The following is a 21,370-nucleotide window of genomic DNA, read 5'->3' on the forward strand; positions in this document are numbered from 1 at the left end:
CTCAACTTTGTTTTTCAACCTATGTGACACGTGTATACACCAACATAATTCATAAAATATGGGAAGGAAAAAAATAGCAACAACAAAAAAAACCAAATCTAATTCGGCGCGGTTTCCGTACACGCGCGCGAACATTGTGTCGTCGAAAAGGTACTCGGAAGTAAAACAGTTAAGACCGCTTCATTTCTCAGCAGCGCCACTGAAACGGTGAGTTTCGTTCGTAACAAGCGGCGGCGAAGCGATGGGTGCCTCAGAATCCACACTCTCAAGCTCACAGGTAGCTCTGCGTTTTAATCAACTTAAAATTTTCTTTTTTCTTTTGAATTCAATTTCATTTACAGTATCAATTTAATTTAATTATGGTTGAAGAGGCCAGCCGATGAAATCACCACCGTGTCTGAGCGGTCAGAAGTCGCCGATCCCGTCTTAGAAAAGCTCAAATCCCTCAAAATTGTAAGTTTACAATTTCCTATTTTCAAATTATCATTAATTTAGGAAGAAAAAACAAATAGTTAGGGTTTAAGTTCATCGGTGTTTGGATTTTCTAAACGACATTTGAATTCACGTTTTGAGTTGTTTCATTGTAGTCGACGCCGATACTGACTTCACCCCCGGCTGAGGGTAGCTTGACTGACATTTTAGTGAGGAAACCTTCGTCGTCTTCTGTTTCAAGTAAGCTGCTTCATTGATTTATAATTTTCGGTTTTGATGCAAAAAAGAAAAAAACAGAAGAAAAAACCCAAAATTAAGTTCTTACAACGCAATTGAACTAGCTAAGCCCCTGTGGTCTGTGCATTGTGTATGCTTCAGAATTTTCCTTTCTGCATCTATAAGTACAAGTAAGCTGCTTCAGTGATTTATAATTTTCAGTTTTGATGCAAAAAAGAAAAAAACAGAAGAAAAAACCCAAAATTAAGTTCTTACAACACAATTGAACTAGCTAAGCCCCTGTGGTCTGTGCATTGTGTATGCTTCAGAATTTTCATTTCTGCATCTATAAGTATATGGTTGTAATTTTGTAGATGCTGTGTCTTTCTCTTTGCAACATTGATACTGATACATATTGCCTTTTGAAGTGGAATTCAATGCTCTATTATGAATTGTCACTGCAGGTATTGTGAACCCAAAAGTGCTATTGGAACTCTTCTCTATGTACCGTGATTGGCAGGAAGAGAAGGTGCAAAAGATGAGCAAAAGACAGGTTTGTTTTAACAAGATACAACATTCCTTGTTGAATTTTGAGTTTGTTTGACATAACTCTAAGTTCTTTATGGTCCACACGGGCACTAGCCGTTAGTTTTTTATGGCTGGAGGGGTTACTTCACACAACCTCAAAGTTGAGGAGACATTGAATGATTTTAAAATGTAGGAAGAAAATTAGAACTCGATTCAGGGTTTAGGGTATTCTTCCTATTTCCCAAAGACATTGTGATGAATCATATTTTCAAAGGCAGTAGATTGATCTTTGGCCTGTCCTTATGCATCTTCCATCCGGCCAATTTCAGGCCTTCTATTTGGATCACCATGGAAAAAAGAAATATGCGAGGTTACTTATGTAATTGGATCTTGTCTGAGACTTGGTTCATTTGATGTTATAGTGGATGAAATAATATCACAGAATTAAAGGGATCAACAGTTTAGTATGATATCAGTTAACGACTGCCTTAACGAAGATGTTTCCATGAAATTCAAGTATAGCTCTCTGTGCAGTATTAGCCAGTGGTATGAAATTGGTGAAAATCCAACATAATTGCACACTGTTGTTGTTATGTCTTGCAAATCGGAAAGTTTTATGTTTGGAACAATTTATGTGTTTGCCCTTGCTTTTAAGAAGCCTGTGTTGCTTATGCTGAATTTTGTGAAAGGCTGGCAGCAAATTAGGAACATTGACTTGTTTTTCCATCCTTTCTCCTCACCTGGAACTACGTGACCTTGATTTGTTGATAATTGTTGCAGGAAGACATAGAAGATAAGATAGAAGTAGCTGATGCTTTGGCTGTTAAACTTCTTCAACGTTTTAATTATTCAGTGTCAGCAATGAAGACGTCTTCGCAACATTTATCTGAAGGTAATTGATATATGTTCTACCTAATGTCTGGATGGACCTAGAGTATGGTGAAATTAGTTGTACAGTATGTGTCCATTATAATTTTCACATCAAAACCTGCTCTTGCCTGTATACCTTCTTATGACCTAATTTATTCTAACTTTATCTTGGAATGTGCATGCAGTTCATGCATTGCAGGTGGAGATTGGGGAGCTTAAAGGAAGACTGACAGAGGTAATTAGTAACTGTGATGCACTGTGCCGGAGAATATCGGTGGAAGGACCAGAATCCCTTAGGTCATCTGTCAAGCCATTTGCAGTTGGCACTGCCGACCAAGAATTTCAATCAAGCTCATCTGATCTGCAAAGAGATCTAAACCGAAGTCTACCTTCTGCCGAAACCAAGTTAGACTGACTTAGCATCCATTCTTTCTTGTACAAAACCTTTGTTGATTGTGATTTATTAACATTTTCAATGGTAACAAAAGTGTTCCTGTTGGCTCTCCTCCCTCCCATACTGAAGATACAAATGTAAAGGGACAGGGTAGGAACAAGACAAGTCCCACTATACAGCACACTTTAATTTTATGTTTTTACTTGTTCCCATCGTTCTTGGCTTAACCAATAAACCAAGAAACAATCCACGTGAGCAACTGCCATCACCGACATAAAACTTTATACAAAATGAACTTGTTTTAGTGAATTACTGAATCAAATTATTGTCAAATGAGAGGGATCAGATCCAGCAGATCCCCGAGAGCTTTCACTATTCAAAACTGTCAAGCTCCAGAGCAGAAAAAATGAACAAAAACATAAACTGCAACAATAGTTCAAGTATAGAAATGCTGAAATTGAATGAATGAAGTTACAGAAAAATTTAAAAAAACAACCCTCAGGACAGAGGACATTGAACAATAAATTACTGGAACCATTACCAAACTCTATCACCTCTAGAAAACCATTCAACTAAGCCACATTATATAAACTTCAACCCAAATTGAGACCAGAGAAATCAAGGTTGTTGCTGAGCATCCATGTACCCAGCATCAACGAGAACCTTCTCCCTCTTGGCCAATTCAACGTCTTCATCCACCATCATCTTCACCAGCTGCTGAAAACCAACCTTGGGCTTCCACCCAAGCTCCTTCTTAGCCTTTGTAGCATCCCCTTTCAGATTATCGACCTCTGATGGCCGCAAGTACCTCTTGTCAATCAGCACATGATCCCTCCAATTCAAACCCACATACCCAAACGACGCCTCCAAGAACTCCTCCACCGTATGCGACTCCTCCGTCGCCACCACGTAGTCGCCGGGCTTCTCCTGCTGCAGCATCATCCACATCGCCTCCACGTAGTCACCGGCAAAACCCCAATCCCTTGACGCCTGCAAGTTCCCCAAGAACAACTTGCTCTGCAACCCGACCTTGATCCGACCCACGGCCCGAGTGATCTTCCGGGTCACGAAATTCTCCCCCCTCCTCGGCGACTCGTGGTTGAACAGTATCCCATTACACGCGAACAGTCCGTAGGCCTCGCGATAGTTGACCGTGTACCAATGCGCCGCGCATTTCGAAACAGCGTAGGGGGATCGGGGGTGAAACGGCGTCGTCTCCGATTGCGGAGGCGGGGTCGCCCCGAACATCTCCGACGACCCGGCCTGGTAGTATTTAATGTCTGTGCGTCCGGTGGCGGCGATGTGGGAGCGGACGGCCTCGAGGAGGCGGAGGGCGCCGGTGGCGACGACATCCGCAGTGTAATCGGGGATCTCGAACGAAACGGCGACGTGCGATTGGGCAGCGAGGTTGTAGACCTCGTTGGGGGCGATGGTGTCGATCCAACGGCGGAGCGACGACGCATCGGTGAGGTCGGCGTAGTGGAGCTTCATGCGGGCCTTGTGGGCGTTGTGGGGGTCGATGTAGATGTGGTTGATGCGCTGGGTGTTGAAATTGGAGGACCGTCGGATCAGGCCGTGGACGTCGTAGCCTTTGTTGAGGAGGAATTCGGTGAGGTAGGAGCCGTCCTGGCCAGTGATGCCGGTGATGAGCGCGACCTTGCGGGGCTCCGGCGGATCCGGGGCGGAGCCGTTTGGGGTGGATCCGGATCTGGTGGTGTCGGTCTCGGACGCCATTGTCGGGTCGGGTTTGTGAGGAGAAATGAGAGAGGAGTGAGAGTAGAAGTGAGATTGTGCAGAGGAGGGTGTAGTGGTTTTGAGAGATTTTAAGAGGGAGGGAAGGAGGGAGGGATCCAAGTCTGGCGGCTTGGTTGGACAGGAACGCGCTTCTAGCGGTTTTACTGTGGGGGTGGCTAGTAGAAGGGCGCCAGCTGAGTTGTCGGTGGGGGACCCACAGCACGATGGTCAGAAGGGTGCCAAATTTCTAACGTTTTTAAAAATTTCTAATCTTTGGTTTGATTTTTATACAAAATATTGAAGAGATTTTCTATTTAAATCTCATACTTCTCTTTGTGCACCATAATACTTAAATTATTAAGCTGTAAATTTTATTATTAGATAAAAAAACAAAAAAGGTCATCCAACTTGATAATTAATTTTAGTACATTTATACACACCACACACTCGAGACATTATAGAGTGATACGGTATCACCACGGCAGCTGGTGATACTCCCACTCAAAATCTGTCATGTGTCCTTTTTGAAAAGAAAATTAAAAAGAATTTACACCTGGACTTTGTCTTACAAGTTTACCCTTCAACATTAATTACCCTAACCCCTCTACCCCGTCATCCTTGTGCTATCGATGCCACCTAGCCGTCTTTGCATCTCCCTCGCCACCCACCTAGCCTTTCCGCGCCTCCCATTCTTAGCAAAAAGTTAAACGTATTTAGAAAACCCAGAAATCTTGAAAATCAATGCAAACCCAGTAAACATAAAACAAAAATTTTCAAAATCTCCTATGACGACAACCACTAGTGAAAGAAGGGTATGTTTGATGTTGTTATTATTGGAGGGGGATTGCAGCCAAGGGGCGGCAGTGCAAGGTAGGCAGATTGCCGATAGGGGAAATTGCTAGTCTTCTTGTTTTCTTTTCCTATTTTTTCAACTTTTATTTTATTTTATTTAGGGTAAAGTTGGAAGACAAAGTCCAGCAATGAAAAAATTTTAATTTTCTTTTCAAAAAAGACACATGGCAGATTTTGAGTGGGAGTATCACCAGCCGACGTGGTGATACCGTATCACTCTATAATTTCTCCACACACTCCACCACTCTTCATATTAAATTTTAGAAACCTCCTTCTAACTTCCTGTTTACAAACTCTCTCTCTCTCTCTCTCTCTCTCAACAAGACCCAAGTGTTAGAATTCCAATTATAGTTCTTAGAGAGAGGTAAAGTTGTTCTCTTTCTCTAGAAAGTATTAAATTTCGGATTTGGGGTTTCATCTGTTTGTGTTTTTTTTTTTTGCTAGGAACAAAGAAAATTGTGGGGTTTAAATAGAAAACCTCTTTTAGTTCTTATTTTTTCAGTTTGAGGTTTATTTAATGGTAGTTTGGGAAGATAGTGAGGTTTTCTTAGAAATTGTGAAAATTTAAATGGTGAACTTAGAACATGGGGTGAACTAAGCGAAGTATGGGATTTAAATAGAAAATCTCAATATTTAATTATGTTGAGTTAATCTAGCAAATCAGCATAAACATATTCTTAAACCAAAATGCTACTTGTACCACATGTGGTAAGAGTAGCATTACTCCTTTTTTTATATTTAAAAATAGTATAGCCGCATGGCTATACTTAGTTTTTTTTTTTTTTTTTATACATGTGCGCCTAGTCGCTGTGCGGCTGCTCTGTTTTTTTTTAAAAGTAAATAGTATCGCCATGCAGCTATACTCGATTTTTGGTTTATTTTTTTTAAAATATTATAGCTGGGCGGCTTTACTGGTTTTTTTTTTAAATTGTCTTTTTTTTTTTGGTCAAGTTTTTAATTGTCTTTAATAAATAGTATAGACGAGCAACTATAGTCTTATATATATATATATGTATGTACGTATTTTTCAATAATACAATGATGTTCTATACACGTCTCTTGTTTTTTAAAAAGGAAATGCACAATAGTCGTATTGTACATGTACGTATAGATTTCTAATGTTTTATACATGTATTTTTTACAAAAAATTTTAGTAAGACACACAAAATTCACGTATTATACAAATAATTCTCACATATTATTGAATAAGAATAATATATGTTATAAAAATTATATATAGTGGCCGATTAATATCTACTTTGGATATATTAAAACTATTAAATTAATATCTATAAAGTACAAACTAATGCAACTAGGTGGGTCATTATATATATATTTTTTAATTAAATAGTAGAGCCGTGTGGCTATACCGTTTAAATGTAAAATATTTAAATAGTATAGCCGTTCAGTTATACTACGATTTTTGACACATGGCGCCAAATCACCAGAGGGTCCCTTTAAAAAAAAAAAATAGTACAGCTGTGCAGCTATACTCCATGTTTTAATTTTTTTTTAAAAGACTTGTCTTGACACGTACCGCTTAATCGTTGAGGGACATCTTTTTTTTATATTAAAAAATAGTATAGCCGGACGGCTATACGCAGTTTTTAAATTTTTTTTAAAACAGTACAGCCGCACAGCTCTACTTAGGTTTTTTATTTTTTTTATAAACAGTATAGCCGAGCGGCTATACTATTTTACACGTGGGCCCCTAGGCGCTGTGCGTCAACTCTGTTTTTTTATTAGAAATATTATAGCCGCGTGGCTCTATGCAATTTTTTTCTTATTTTTTTTTAAAAATAGTTTAGTCGAGCGGCTTTATTGATTATTTATATATATATATATATAATTATCTTTAATAAATAGTATAAACGAGCCGCTAAGTCTTTATATATATATGTACGTACGTATTTTTCAATAATACATTCATCCATACACGTCTCATATTTTTTAAATAGCAAACGTACAATAGGCATATTGTACATGTACGTACAATAGTCATATTGTACATGTACGTACAATAGTCATATTTGTACATGTACGTACGTATTTCTAATATTTTGTAGACGTATTTTTTACAAAATTTTCAGTAAGACACACAAAATTCACATATTATACAAATAATTCTTGTGGGGGCTTTTTCTTTCCGCAGCTTAAAGGGGTTTGGCTGCCGTAAAGGGCAGATGGATGAAATTGCCCCTTAAGCCTGAGTTCGAAGATCAAGCCCTAAGAATGCTTCGAAAGGACATAGATGCCTTAGGAAACACCTTGGTTACCTTCACCAACTAAAATAACAACAACTTACAGATGATTTCTTGATGCTTACAGATAAAATTTATAGCTTTGCATGAGAGGCTTGTGGCATGGAAGCAAAATCAAAATGAGTTTAGCACCAAAGAGGAAAATATGGCTTCCTAGGGATGAGGAAGAAGAGGTTTGCGAGCTAATTTGGCTAAGAATAAGGGAAATAGATAAAAAGATGGCTTGAGTGCTTTTTCCGGCATCTTGACAGAGACTCTGTCAAGTGTCAGAACAGTTTGCCAAGAGAGAAAATTAAGGAAAAAGGATGGGCTAAGCACGAAATTGTTGGGTTTTGGGAGTAAGAGAGGAAGCTTGCTCACTGAAATGTGGTCCTTTCGTTGGGTAGAAGATGCCTCATTTTATAGGAGTTGGAAACCATCACTTCCCAAGAAACCCTAATGGCTTCTACCCATTTTGGCCAAGCTTTTCCCTTCTTTTCTCATCTCCTCCCTTGACTTTTCCTATCTTGGTGAAATTTCCTCTGTCTATTTGCACAAAATCAGAGATTTTTAGGAGCTCGAGGCCCCTTTTCCGCAGCTGTTTCAGTGGGAGACTTCCATTCCCAGCCATCTCCTTCCTTTCTTTTCTTCCTTTTTCCATGGGCAGGTCTGATGGGGGAAGGAATTGGGGTATGTATGCTGGTCCGAAGGGTGCTTCTCTTCCTGGCAGCTTGCACGTTAGTATCCCTTGGTTCTTCAAGTGTTATGTGCTTGGAACTTGTTCCTTCCCATGTGCTGAAGGCTTCTAGCAGCTCTGCATATGTGGACATCTTGCTCCTTACGTGGCTTCTGTTTTTTCAGCAAGGAGCATGCTTTGGCTTCTTCTCTTTTCTAATTGTATGGGCCTTCTAAGGTAATGAGTTGGTTTGTCAAAATAAGTGGGCTAAACTCAACAAGTATTGGCCTATTTTTTGTTGAGGCGTTGGGCTAATTTGGTTAAGCTAATAGGCTATTTCCTTTTTGGTGCTCACCTACATGTTTGGGCCTAAGAAATGAGCTTGAATCTCGAGGCTCCCAAGCAACCCGAGACTTCCATTTCTCGGCTTGTACCATTCATAGCACAACCCACTCAAGCAAGCCCCAGGTATTTGAGTGGCTTGAGGCCCACTTAAGTTTGTGGCGTGATTAGGTGCGGAATAATAATTCCTTGCTTGGCGTGCTTCAATTTTATCGTCCTTGAAGAGGGACACGGTGCTTAGTTTAACATGAGCTTGTATTTTATAATATTATCTTAGTCCTTGGCATGACAAATTATTTATTTAGCATGGCATTTGGACTATGACTTGTATATGACGAGCCTTCGTGTACTCCGATATGTGACTTTTCTTAATACAATATCATATTGGGCCAGAAACTTATTTGGGCCTAACCATGGACTTTTTTGGGCCTCAACAATTCTCACATATTACTAAATAAGAATAATATACGTCTTAAAATTATATTAAAATATTATGTTGTGGCCAATTAATATCTACTTTGGATATGTTGAAATTAGCAAATTAATATCTATAAAGTACAAACTAATGCAACTAGGAGTGTCTTTTTTCTTTTTTTTTTCTCTTTTTTTAATTAAATAGTATCGTCGTGCGGCTATTCCTTTTAAATATAATGTATTTAAATAGTATAGCAGGCCAACTATACTTTTTTTGACACGTGGCGCTTGATCGCTAGAGGGTTATCTTTTTAGGAAAAAAAAATAATATATATATATAATACAGTCATACGCCCATACTTCTTGTTTTTAATTTTTTTTTCTTTAAATAGACTTCTCTTGACATGTGGCACCTAATTGTGGGGGGTCCTCATAATGTTACTTTTACCACATTTGTATATCACATTCTCATACCACCTTATGTGGCAAATGAGGTGGACAACCACATCAATTAAAATTAATTTAGCATTTTTTTCTTTTATGATTTATTGACACTTTTTAATTAGTGTGACTATCCACTTTATCTATCACATAAGGTGATATGAGAATGTGATATACAAATGCGGTAAGAGTAACATTACTCAATTGGTTAGTGCAGCAGTCTCACGAGTTCAAATATCATCAATCATGAGTTCAAATATCATTAATAATGAGTGTTTAATTTTTTTAAAAAAAAATTGTACTAAACCATTATTCTTTTGGTGTTAAATTATTACAAATTCAAATATCAAATATATATGCCAAGAGTGGCTAAGGATATTTATCTCTGCATTTGAGGTCCTAGGTTTGATACCCCTTCTCTCAGTATCACACTTGTATAAAAAAATAAATCAAATATATACAATTAAATTTTATTTATTGAGTCTTATTTTACCCTTTTTTTATTCAGCTATTGAAAGACTGTTGGAGTCCCTTTTTTACCCTTTTTTACGAGCCTTTCTTAAATAAATTTCAAGATTGTTGGAGTCCCTCGACTACATGCTCCGTCAACCAAGTATGGCGGTGTCTTCACCATCTTCCACAAATACTGATTGATGATTAAATTGTGGGTCAACTCAATAGCCTCCAATTTGGCTATAAAACATACAAGAAAGAAAGGGAGATGCTACGGACAATTGCCTAGGCCCTTGCAGTGGTCCATCTCACGTGAGCATAGGGTAAGCATGCAATTCATTGCTCAATTAAAAATCCATTGGGGAAATGGTCTCAGCTTATATTGGGCCAAATGTGGGGGATGCGGCTCGATGGGCAAAATATTAGCTCCATAGACTTTCTTTTTTTCAAAATTAGGAAAGAAGAGCATGGTTTTTTCGCACACTGCTAGAGTGTCATGAAGTTTTGAATATAAAATCACTAGTCTACAATTTAAGATTTTTTTTAATTATTGAGATATTTTCTGTTGGTCAATTTTTATTTTCTTTTGACAACATAATATAACAAACTCGAGTGAAGTGGAACTGATGAGGTGATTTTAAGGAAAAATAAAATAAAAAAGTTAATATAGAGTTTTTTTTTTTTTTTTGTTGACAGAATGGTAAAATAATGCTATTGTAATTAATTCCTATCCGTACAAGTCGGCAAGGCAAGGCCAGGCCAGGCCAGAAAAGCACAAGCGCATACCATACGCCAGGCGTACCATATGCGTGCCGCGTGCGCTGTAAAACACCAAATAAGCAGTCATAATTGAAATCGGAAAATTAGGAAAATGGAAAACGAACAAAAAACTGTCTCTCGAACCTCCCAATAAATACAAAAACACCACCAGACTTCTCATATTAAGCAAACGCATCGGCTTCCTCTTCTCCTCTTGGTATCAAAATTAGGGCATTGCTCTTTGTTTTGCAGCCTAGGGTTTCGAGAAGACCTGCACAGCCAGATCGATTACGATTTTACAAATCTTACATAGCTATTTTTTAATCTAGGATTAGTAGGAATTTTATATCGGTAAATTGAAGCGGGAAGGGTTTTTGAGATATGAGAATGAATATGAAGCGGTCGAGGATTTCAAACTCAGTTTCTTGGGCTTCCGGAGCCAATCTTTGTCAGGTATAATCGCAAAATCTTAAAATTTTGGCTTCTCAGTTCTGATTCTGAACCACCAATTTGTTTTAGGTTTTTTTTGTTTCTTCTTCGTATTGGATTGGATTGGATTGGAGGTGGTTCTGGATTTGTTTTAACCTTATAAGATTTCATTCGATTCTTCTGTTTGGCAAGTCAGAAAATACTCCATTAGTTTTCCCTGTTAAATTAATCACAAAACCATACCTGTCAACTTGATTGATTAAAGTTTGCTTCTGTTTATTATTTTTAATTATTATTTAATTATTATTTATTTAATAAATCAAATCTGGATTACATTCGATTGGCAAATTAAAGGAAAGAGTGGATGCTCATTTAAAACCATCATAAAAAACTCATTGAAAATTCATTCTGTTGTTAAGCTACTTGATTAATTGTGAGTCCAGAAATCTGGGCAACAAAATTATACAACAATGACATTTATTACCCAAAAAAAATAGAGAGAGAAAAACCCATTGCAATATTGGCAGTGTGACAAGAGCTTGAATAAACGAAAAGATCTCGACACCAAATAAAAAAAAAAATTAAACGGAGAGATTCGATATTCATTCTCCTTCAAAACAGATTGATTGGCAAGAAGATGGGGTGGTCTTAAGGCTGGTCCTTGTGACTTATTTCTTGCATGCCACCCAGTGGTAAATCTGTTGGACTTCTTTAAAACCTATAATCCATGAAGTCCTTCAGCCACATCAATCGATTAATGATCTTATTGAAAGTGTAGTGATCTTGCAGAAACTCTTTTTTCTATATTAAGTGTTAACAGAGTTATCACAAGAATCAAAAGAATTTAATCTGATTTGATTGTTATAAAATCTTACTTGATGAAGTCCTTAAGGCCAATAAATCGATTGATGATCTTATCAAAACTGTTCTACTGGTCTTTATAATTAGGATCAACAAAGTTATTACAAGAATCAGCAGAACTAAATCTACAAAATCTGTTTTGTTGCTATAATGTCTATAATCTATGAAGTCATGTGGTGTTATCTTCCACCCGTATTACAACATGTAACACCCGAAATGTGGTTTTACCATCTAACCCATGTTATATAACACATATAAATTCATTAATTACTATACCTTAAAGTATAAACTCGTCGGCCACCACGTGCCATAGTTTGGGTGCGCACTGGTAACAGCATATATACACGTAGTGGCGATGGGTTTATACTTTAGGGTATGATAAATACACACATGTTATAACTTGGGTAGTTCGGTAAAACCACGTTGAGGTGTTACCCTCACTTACTTAAATTTATCCAAAACATGTAGAAACTGCTCAATTTTAAGGATAGGATCAACAAAATTTAAGATCAGAAAGACTTACATAAAGTATTATTGAAAGTTCAAAATGGCTTATACTTGGGTGAGGATAGTTGTCCAATGAAGTGTCAAAGGTTCCTGATTAAGAAAATATTGTTGTAATTTAGTATGCTGAAGGTTATAATTTATAATCATGTACGTAAATAGTAGAAAAGATTCCCTATCTTACTTATGCCACTGTTTTTTCCTTAAGAGTATGTAATACATAATATCTGAATAAAGCAAGCACTAACTGATTGGTCAGTTACCTGAGCTTGTAGAACCCAAATTTTGATTACGATTGAAAAATCTACTGTGTCTAATCCCTCGAAGATAAGATGGAGTCTTGGAATTTTCTTCTTAACTCATAGTTGCAAATACATATTTGCAATGCACTGCCTAGTGTAGGATATAACGCTAATAGTTGCAGAAAACTAGGGTGATACCATCCAGATACTGGAGTTAGGGTGTGTTCATGTGTCATATAGCCAGAAGATGTTACATATGTGGTGAAATCCATGCGTTTGAAGTCTTCATAAAATGTAAAGCAAAATTGTTCACTCTAATCAGAAATTAAATGCTAAAACTAGGCTTCTGCCTGAGATTCATATAATGGTATATAGCCTCTAGGGTATAAAGGAAAAAGGTTTGGCCTTAGATATCTAAATATCCTTTATGTGTAGAATGCCATGGAAATCATTAATATAAATGTCCATATGATAAAATGCAGAGACAATTAGTGTGTAGGTTTGATGAGCCGTACTGCATATAATGTGGTCAATCTCTAATGTAGATGCTGCATATAATCTGGTTTTTAAAATATGATCATTCTTTCTTCTTGTTAAAATTATCTTTCCAATTTTTAGTGGTAAATGTTGCTGATTGTTATCATTCATCTGTTCATTGTGACTTACCAAGTTGTGATTTTAAATAGGTGAAGCTGTTCTCTTCTGAGGATTGTCCTGTTAAAGTTGGCCTGAAATGTCAAGATCATCTTCAAGCAAAGGCATCAAGTATGTTGAATTCAATTCCTGCGGAAAATGATTTCCCCCCTGGATTTGAAGGCAGTTTTTCTGTGGGCCAGTCAAAAGTGGAACTTCCCCACATCCCGAGTATTCAATGGAAACGTCCTTCCAAGGTGTGTAGATGTTAGATCTTTACTAAATTATGATTAATTATGCATGTGATTAGAATATCTGGTCTGTAATCTGAATTCAGGTGTTGATATGTTTATTTTACTTGAACAGTTTGTCATAAGTCCCACCTGGGAAGTAGCAGCTGGCGAGGAAAGTGAGGATGCCAAGGCTCAAAAATCAAGAGAGATGAGAGTGCTTGAAGCAGTTTATCCTCGTTTTTCTGCAATTCCTCCTAAGTAAGCTTTCGACCTGTATCCGGAATTACATTTCGTAGTCTTTTTGTTCTTTTACATGATTGAGCCTGATCATCTTTTTTTTTTTTTGGCACAGCCCCTCGGTTTCTTTGGATGTAGAGGGCGAGCATTATGATGATAGCCTCACTCCTTTTGTTCCCGATACTCCAATTGAAGAAGAGTCCCCAGATTTACTTGATCTGGAAACTCCAGTGAATACCAATGTAGGTTGTCAACCACCAGTCTTGCACCACGGTCTGTCGGCATCTGGGAAATCAAATGCTTCTAAATGTAACTCTCCTGGTTTGCAGCAACTCGCCAGTGATCAACCTGTACTAGGAAACTTATTTGATCTTAACGCGGACGTGACTGCTGCTGCTTCAGCTGCATTGACTGCAATCATGAAAAGCACTGAGAAGGGAAGTCTGGTCGATACTGGTTTGCTCATTAAAATTCTTAGTGACCCAAAAATGATCCAGAAATTGAGTAATGAATCCGGACCACAGGCCAATGCAGGACTTGCACCCAGGCCAAAGACATTAGTTCCATCAATTCCCTCATCTCATCCAAAATCTGATATGCAAGGGACTGCTGCAGGTGGAAACTACTGCCCTATGCCAGGTACAGTGGGAACTGCTTTGAATACAATCCCTCTTCAGCCAAATAATGTTCAACTATCCGGGTTGAATCGACAAACACCACCGCCTCCTTTGCCCAGCTCCAAATCCAACTCCTTTATGTTGCCTAGCCTGCCAAATCAAAACCAAGCACAACCCCCGCAACCCCCTTTAAGAGCAATGACTCAACCGAACAGACCTCCATTACCGCCATTCTCTTCAAGTGCAATGAATGATCCAAATAGAGCTCCCTTACCACCATTCCCAGCCAACGAAGCCGGACATGTGAAGGATGTGAACTACTTTAAGAACCTCATTATGCAACATGGAGTTGAAATCCAGGACCCATTTATTGCACAAAATGGTAACAATCATAATCACTTGACAGACTTGAAAATGGTTCAAAACTTTAAACCAGGAGAAACGAAACCTTGCAAGAATCGTAAACCTTGCTTGTACTTTAAAAGCTCTAGGGGATGCCGTAATGGAGTTAATTGCACTTTCCAGCATGATATGTCGTGCCAATGGCCGACTGGCAGCATCATGGAGGCCCATAGTACCAAGAGAATGAAACTAACTGGGTTTAATACTGGAAGGATGTGAATAATGGAGCTAAAATCCTGCAAATTTGGCCTCTCTTTTCTTTTCATTTTCTACACAAGTTTTGTGCACAGCTTGGGGTAAATTTGAGACCTCGAGACAGGGTAGGTAGGTAGTTTTTCCAATGACTCAGGCAATTTTTTAAGACTAATGAAAGTTATTTTTTAAGATAAAGTGTTTTTGTTCTGCTTATGTTTGTTTCAGTGCTCCTAACTTCTCTTCGCACTTTATCTGCACAATTGACGAACCATTCATAAAGGAATGGCCCATAAATGGTAGATCGTGTAATGAATTCTTTAACTCTAGGCCCAAAGTACAACTTTTCAGATGATTCGTAAAACAAAGATCAAAAGAAGAATTGTAAGTGGAATATGTTGACAAGCTTTAATGATCAATGAATAATTATTCATGCATTCTCATATTTTATTTTATTTTGAATGTTCAAATCGTTATTTTAAAGTAATGTTACTATCATCCCCTTAATTATTCATCCTATCCACCTTTTGCAAAAGAAAACTTATTGGAATGGCACCCAAGAAAGAAAGTGCTTGACACTAATTAAGTTTTCATGAAACTCTAAAATACAACATTAAAGAAAATAAAAATTTGCAAGGGGCTTGTAGTTCAAGTGGTTAAAAGCAGTTACCTCTGCACTCAAGGTTGTAGGTTCGATTCTCCTTTCCTCTAATATCGCTTGTATCAAATTAAAGAAAAATGAAAATGAAATTTTTAATAACAAGACTAGCTAGGGTTTGTGTCCCGAAGGAACATGTGTGGGCTAGGAGACATTCTTGATATTTCCTTCATCTCATTTGGCCACTTGTGAAGATACAAAATTGGTTTGCGGGAGTTGTGTGGCACTCAAAATTAAACCCCAAATTCCAATAAATAGAAGAAAAAACATGTGAACTAAAGAGCATATGCAGGTTTAGTTCTCTACTCTTGGTGCTTATGAACCCAACATATCTACCCTACAAACTAATCTCAGCCGACCCCCTTCTCAACACAATCTGTTCTTGCATCCAAACTAAGCAAATTTATGTGGGAGATCCTCATGTCAGATTCAAAGCATTTTGATTATGCACAAGGTCGACGAAAAAGACTTGTATCAGAAAAGCTTCACAAGCTGACTAATATCTTCCATGCAAATTCAGCTTTCTTCACCCCTGTGTGTTGGGATTTTAGTTCTTCCTATTCTTCAAGCCTTAAATGTTTTGTTGGTAAAGATCTAAAATGTTGGCTTCTTTCTTACCATTTATCAATTCTCTTGTGTTGGTGGGGTGTGGGGTAGGGGCACAAAATAATCCAGTGATGGGAAGGTTAAATGCAAGAATACCTCCTCACCCAATTAATCCACTCATGATCTGTGCTACAATTAAATATACAAAAAAATTATCGCAAACCCCATTCGGACAAATGACAAACTCTATGTGTTAAATTCAGTACCGTTAATTTTCTCGTTTTTATTATCTCTATAGGAACCCTAATTTGGTGTGGATGATGCTCTGATTAAGATTTTTTTGTGATTTATTACGGCAGCGCGGAAACACACCCAAGGCTGTGCTGGGCTGTAAGGAAGTTTTGAGGTAAAAAACAACAATAAAATTATCTACTACAAGAAGTATGCTGCCCTTTGGTTTCTTCATCTCAAAATATGCATTATCTACTGTTTTTTTGTTGTTGTTGAAATTATATGGCAACAGGTTTTAATAAGAAGGAAAAAAAAAAAAAAGCCTGTATGGCTCACCATCAACTAAAAAACTATATGTTTTCTCTTTCAAGAACGGAACAATATGTTAATCAAATTCTATTATTTTTGTATTTACGACTAATATATAAATGAAACTTAATTATTTATATTTTTGCACTTTGCATTTATGAAGTTTATTCAGTTGATGCCAATAAATTTTTAGGGATTCACACTGCAAATGTAAGATTTTTTTTAATAAAAAAATCATTAGATTTTAAGCTAAAAATTTTAACTAAACCACTCATTGAAAAATTCTTAGTTCCGTACGTCCTTATACGGCAGGGTGCAAAAAAATTGTTTTTGTGCATCAAAGTACGTATGTAATGCTAATTGACATGGATGGAAAACTCAATGCGATTAGTTAAGGAGTAAATCTTTTAGGAATGTTTTAATTTGAAGAAAAAGATGATGTGAAAGATTATGGCCTCTTTCGTTGATCACAACATTCTCATGTGAGCTTTGTCCCCTTCGTCACAAGGTTAGGTATTTCCCAATCCTTTTCTCCAAAATAATGCTTATACGAATGGAAACGCAATTAGTTGGAATCTTGGAGATTAAGGGAATGAAAAGGAATTTGTACCCTCCAAATTGTGCATGGACTGTGCATGGCCGTATTAATCAATAATCCATCATCATCATCATTTGATTAATTAAAATCGCATGATTTGATCGTAACCGGGTAAGCGTGATTAGGGCGGGATCTAGTGACTAAAGCGTGATTAAGAGTCTCATAATGACCAAGACCAGCCAAAGTGGACAACGAGACCCACTTGCATGTGCCTCTCAAACGTACAAAAATGGGGTCCAATTAAGCATATGGCGTCACTAATAATAAAGATCAGAGGCTAAAAGCTGGTGGAATACATCTCTAATATCGTGGACCCAAATGCATGATGGCAGGAAACCATTAAAAACAGGTTAGGTATTTGGTTTGAATAACTACTTCTTCTTGCAATCTTTATGTGGCTTTGGACTCTACGTATAATTAATTGGTTTCTTAATCAATATCTTTTTCCATGGCTTTTGAAGAAGACTTTGTGGAGCATGACACTGGTCTGTGGTTGGCACTTGGGGATTAGGGTCTATAATCTATAATAAGAAAAGATAGAGGAGAATGGATTTGTTTAAATAAGTAGATCACTTCCACAAATTATATGAAATAGGTACTTGAAGATTGTACGATATTGTCAAGAAAAAACCAAATAATATTATATAGATTATGTCGTGTGGTGGGTGTCTTCAACTAGGACTAGCACATAAGTACAAAGCTTTGTTTAAAAACGTTGCCGAGGCATGCACTACAACAAGGATTTTTGTTTAGTGCCAACCTTGTGGTTATTAGTATAAACTAATTACAATTAGTAAAAAATGTAATTAACGAACACATATGCAATACATTTGGAAATTAGATGAAAAAGAATTACTCGAAATTAACATATAGAATATATAATTAACCAAATACTGTGTTAAACAGCCCAACATTCGTTTGAGAGTGATTTTGGATAAGCCAATAATCACTTATTCACATAATCACTTTTAAGTGATTTTAAGTGATTTTATGGAGAAGCACATGGGAGGTGCTTCTACTCTGAATCACTTAAAATTACTTAAAGTGATTATATGAAAAAACACGTGGGAGGTTTTATAAATTAAAAACAAAACACATAAGTAATTCTGGTCTATCCAAAATCACTCCCAAATAAGCTTCTCAATAATGATAATTCAAACTACTTATCATGTATGAAAATGATACAAATAGTCCTAGAAAGTATGATAACTTGCAATTATATGGCTGTCATATTTGACCTCCTACAATCCAGAGTTACCATCATGGAAGAATTACATCTCTAGAAAGTTCCATAGCTGTATATATAAACTTATTATTATATATATGTTCATAAGCATAACTTTTACACAGCCTTAATTAGTAGAAACCCTAACTCCAACTCCAACAATCTCCAGGATTGTGAAAGAGTTGGGATTTTGCATTCCATTACGATTAAGTTTTTGCCTTATTATGATAATTATATATCAGTTTATTTATTGAACTATTTGGGTTGAAATTTGCTGAGAAAAGTTATCTTCCCCTTTACTGGAAATACATGTAAAAACAATATTGTTTCCCCCCAACACACCACCAAACCCCACAACCCCCCCCCCACCCCCCACACCCCACAACCCCCGCCCTCTCTCTCCTTATTCAGGTTATATTTTAATTAAACCAAGACAACTAAAACGATTTCTCAAATTGGACTTGCAAGTTTGAAATGAATTAATTAAGAATAGGGAATAGAAGATTGAATAGTAATCTTGACAATATAGTCAATCTTTTCCTTTTATATATATCATGCTAACCACTGTATAAACTAAGCCATAAAACCAGTCAACTTTCATCGTGGATTTGCATGTCCTCCATCTTTTCATCTTCATCTTAAGGTGTCTAAATAAATTAATAAATAAAAATGAGAGAGAGAGAGAGAGAGAGAGAGAGAGAGAGAGAGAGAGAGCCTGGGAGGAGCTCCCTTGAATTCTTTGATTTGAGTGTAACCACCACTGAAGAAAAACTGCTTACATGATCATATGTATCAATAATAATATACAATAATCTCTAAAAAAAAGAGTTAATAAATCACGGTCAGAGCCGCCAATTATAATACAAATTAATCAAGGACGTCTAAGAATGAATGAAGCAGGTAGCCAGCCAAGCAAATTAGCTTCATCTCTCTTGCAAATATTTGTTGCAGACACCAAAAACAACAAGGCCTCCTTTCTTCATGATCAATCAATGAAATCAATATATTTGATGCATCAGAGAGCGAAAAACGACTTCTTCGCAAGGAATAGTCAAGCCCATGTCATGGTTAAACCCAAACTCCTCCTCTGCCCTTTGAAGCAGAGTTTGAAACTCTGGATGGCCCAGCCATGAAATTGGGATAATGTATCTGCTTCTGTTTTCACCAACATACACAGCAAAATGCCCCTTTGGCACATCTTCAGGAAGACCACCTTCATTGTTGTAACCATTTTTCTTCCCAAAACTTGAGCATCTTTTCAGAATCTGCTTGAGAGCTGCTGTTTGAGGAAGCTTGTTCGACTTCTTACTGATTGCCATGTTCTCTGTGTGTTGGGTGAAGTGCTTTGTAAACTTGTGTTTGCTTGCTTGCTAGCTTTGAATATAGTTTTACTTGGTTGAGAGAGAGAGAGAGAGAGAGAGAGAGAGAGAGAGAGATGAGAGAAGCGTGTGATGTTCTGGTGTGGAGATTGGAGGGGTGGAGAGGTATTTATATGGGGATAGTGGGAACGAGGGAATTGGTTTGAGAGAAAACAAAGCCATGTGAGCTGTGGGGGCTAAGAACAACCCACAAGTCATTTGGGGAAAATAGTGTTCAAGGGCATGCAGTTAGCTAGCAAACCCCATTGGGGCTTGGCCTACCCTTGCTTCCCTCTAATTGTACACCATGGGCCCCCACTCTCTTTCTCTCTCTTTGTACTACTTTCTATCTTACTCGTACGTGTATTTTGTTATACATACTGTCTTATCTAATCATCTTGTATGTCGTATATCTCTAATAAAGACACGACTCACATTTGTAAAGAAAATAAAACTTACGTGTAATAGGGTTTTCACGTATCATTATAAATGAGGAGAGAGACAAAGAGAAAGAGGAACGTTGCGTATGTACCCCGTTGCAAGTATATGAGGTTCGGAAAATTCGAGAATGAATTAATTTGTTCCAATTTTGCTGTCAAGCACAGAGCCCTGGGCGAAGAAAAATCTATAATGCCTTTCTGAATGGATGGTTCTCACCCTCTCAAACTGTCTTATCCCTTTCAATCCGTTAACCGCAATTAGAATGTGTCTTCAAAACTATTGATGAAGACAAGAATGCGTACATATATTATTGCTGTGTGGCCCAAATGAGTCCAAATTATACTTCTAATATTTTATAATATCATATTACTCAGCAATTTAGGAAAATACAAACACGATCAACTTTTAAAAGATACAGAAAAGTAGTGTTCCATCCATTACAAATTAGTCCTAAACTCAAAGAGATTAGCATTATAATAACCTGATTAAAGCTTAATGAAAGAGCCCTTTCATAAATAAAGGTCAATTTCCTCGACATATCCTGTATTTTTCTAATGATTCAAAAAAGGAGGTGATGTATCAAAGTAAACTTTACATTTCATTGTCACACCATTGCATCCCACCAGCTAAAGAAATTGCCATCTGTTTTTTGTTTGGTAAACTTTTGGGTACGTACGTACAGTCCAATTTTTGGTCAAAAAAGAAAGCCACTCCGTATTTTATTTAATAGATGAATGGGCAACCTTTTTTTTTTTTTTTTCCCGAGAAATTCTAGGATCGCATTTATAATTCAGTCAAAAAAATTATTAGATCGCATTCATAATTCAGTCAAAAAAATTATTAGCTACAAAAGGTCAATGCAAACTAGCCATAAAAAGCCATTACAATAATGGAGTGGTCTAACATCAAAATTCAGATAATTTGGTGCGCCTCCACTAATAATCAAGCATGATTGAATAAACTCTGACATAGGCATTCCATTTGTAATCACAAAAACAATAAAACCAATAAATAAATAAATGTTAAAATTATGATCTGTAAAGATAGAATTATAAGCAACTAAATATTTAATTTGAATAATAATAATAATATCTTATCAGCTCTTAGATCAAATGCTAATTAGATACACATCACATCTCATGATTTAACCTAAGTTACTTATGGATCACAACTCTTAAGAATAAAAGGGAAAACAACCCCAGCTACCTAAAACCAACATAAAATCTGTCAGGAACGGAACAGATTTTGGATGGCAAGTGCAATAGAAGCCTTTTTGTGAAAGGTGGTCCAAATAATGCAGCAT

The 21,370-nt window shown here is 37.0% G+C and overlaps 4 protein-coding genes across 4 annotated transcripts; 2 read left to right on the forward strand and 2 right to left on the reverse strand.

Annotated features, from left to right (window-relative positions):
- Positions 1 to 85: 85 nt before the first annotated feature.
- Positions 86 to 2,638, forward strand: LOC117634160. The gene is made up of 6 exons (XM_034368110.1): positions 86 to 277; positions 370 to 453; positions 588 to 672; positions 1,113 to 1,201; positions 1,957 to 2,068; positions 2,232 to 2,638. The coding sequence occupies exons 1-6, from the start codon at positions 242 to 244 to the stop codon at positions 2,459 to 2,461; spliced, it is 636 nt and encodes a 211-aa protein (XP_034224001.1). The 5' UTR covers positions 86 to 241; the 3' UTR covers positions 2,462 to 2,638.
- Positions 2,639 to 2,859: 221 nt separating this feature from the next.
- LOC117634159 (GDP-mannose 4,6 dehydratase 1) lies at positions 2,860 to 4,326 on the reverse strand. The gene has a single exon (XM_034368109.1). The coding sequence runs from the start codon at positions 4,172 to 4,174 to the stop codon at positions 3,059 to 3,061; it is 1,116 nt and encodes a 371-aa protein (XP_034224000.1). The 5' UTR covers positions 4,175 to 4,326; the 3' UTR covers positions 2,860 to 3,058.
- Positions 4,327 to 10,480: 6,154 nt separating this feature from the next.
- LOC117633462 (zinc finger CCCH domain-containing protein 6) lies at positions 10,481 to 14,893 on the forward strand. Its single transcript, XM_034367083.1, has 4 exons — positions 10,481 to 10,804; positions 13,074 to 13,277; positions 13,387 to 13,511; positions 13,606 to 14,893. The coding sequence occupies exons 1-4, from the start codon at positions 10,733 to 10,735 to the stop codon at positions 14,726 to 14,728; spliced, it is 1,524 nt and encodes a 507-aa protein (XP_034222974.1). The 5' UTR covers positions 10,481 to 10,732; the 3' UTR covers positions 14,729 to 14,893.
- A 4,078-nt stretch (positions 14,894 to 18,971) lies between these two features.
- On the reverse strand, positions 18,972 to 19,715 carry LOC117634952 (auxin-responsive protein SAUR50). The gene has a single exon (XM_034369247.1). The coding sequence runs from the start codon at positions 19,585 to 19,587 to the stop codon at positions 19,267 to 19,269; it is 321 nt and encodes a 106-aa protein (XP_034225138.1). The 5' UTR covers positions 19,588 to 19,715; the 3' UTR covers positions 18,972 to 19,266.
- Between the last annotated feature and the right edge of the window lie 1,655 nt (positions 19,716 to 21,370).

Source organism: Prunus dulcis, chromosome 7 (assembly GCF_902201215.1).
Source record: "Prunus dulcis chromosome 7, ALMONDv2, whole genome shotgun sequence".
In the NCBI taxonomy this organism is placed as follows: Eukaryota; Viridiplantae; Streptophyta; class Magnoliopsida; order Rosales; family Rosaceae; genus Prunus; species Prunus dulcis.

Coding starts and splice junctions, on each gene's coding strand:
- LOC117634160 (XM_034368110.1), top strand. CDS start 242: ATGGGTGCCTCAGAATCCACACTCTCAAGCTCACAG. Junction 1,202..1,956: donor AAAAGATGAGCAAAAGACAG/GTTTGTTTTAAC, acceptor TAATTGTTGCAG/GAAGACATAGAAGATAAGAT. Junction 2,069..2,231: donor TTCGCAACATTTATCTGAAG/GTAATTGATATA, acceptor ATGTGCATGCAG/TTCATGCATTGCAGGTGGAG.
- LOC117634159 (XM_034368109.1), bottom strand. CDS start 4,174: ATGGCGTCCGAGACCGACACCACCAGATCCGGATCCACCCCAAACGGC.
- LOC117633462 (XM_034367083.1), top strand. CDS start 10,733: ATGAGAATGAATATGAAGCGGTCGAGGATTTCAAACTCAGTTTCTTGG. Junction 10,805..13,073: donor CCGGAGCCAATCTTTGTCAG/GTATAATCGCAA, acceptor GATTTTAAATAG/GTGAAGCTGTTCTCTTCTGA. Junction 13,512..13,605: donor TTTTCTGCAATTCCTCCTAA/GTAAGCTTTCGA, acceptor TTTTTGGCACAG/CCCCTCGGTTTCTTTGGATG.
- LOC117634952 (XM_034369247.1), bottom strand. CDS start 19,587: ATGGCAATCAGTAAGAAGTCGAACAAGCTTCCTCAAACAGCAGCTCTC.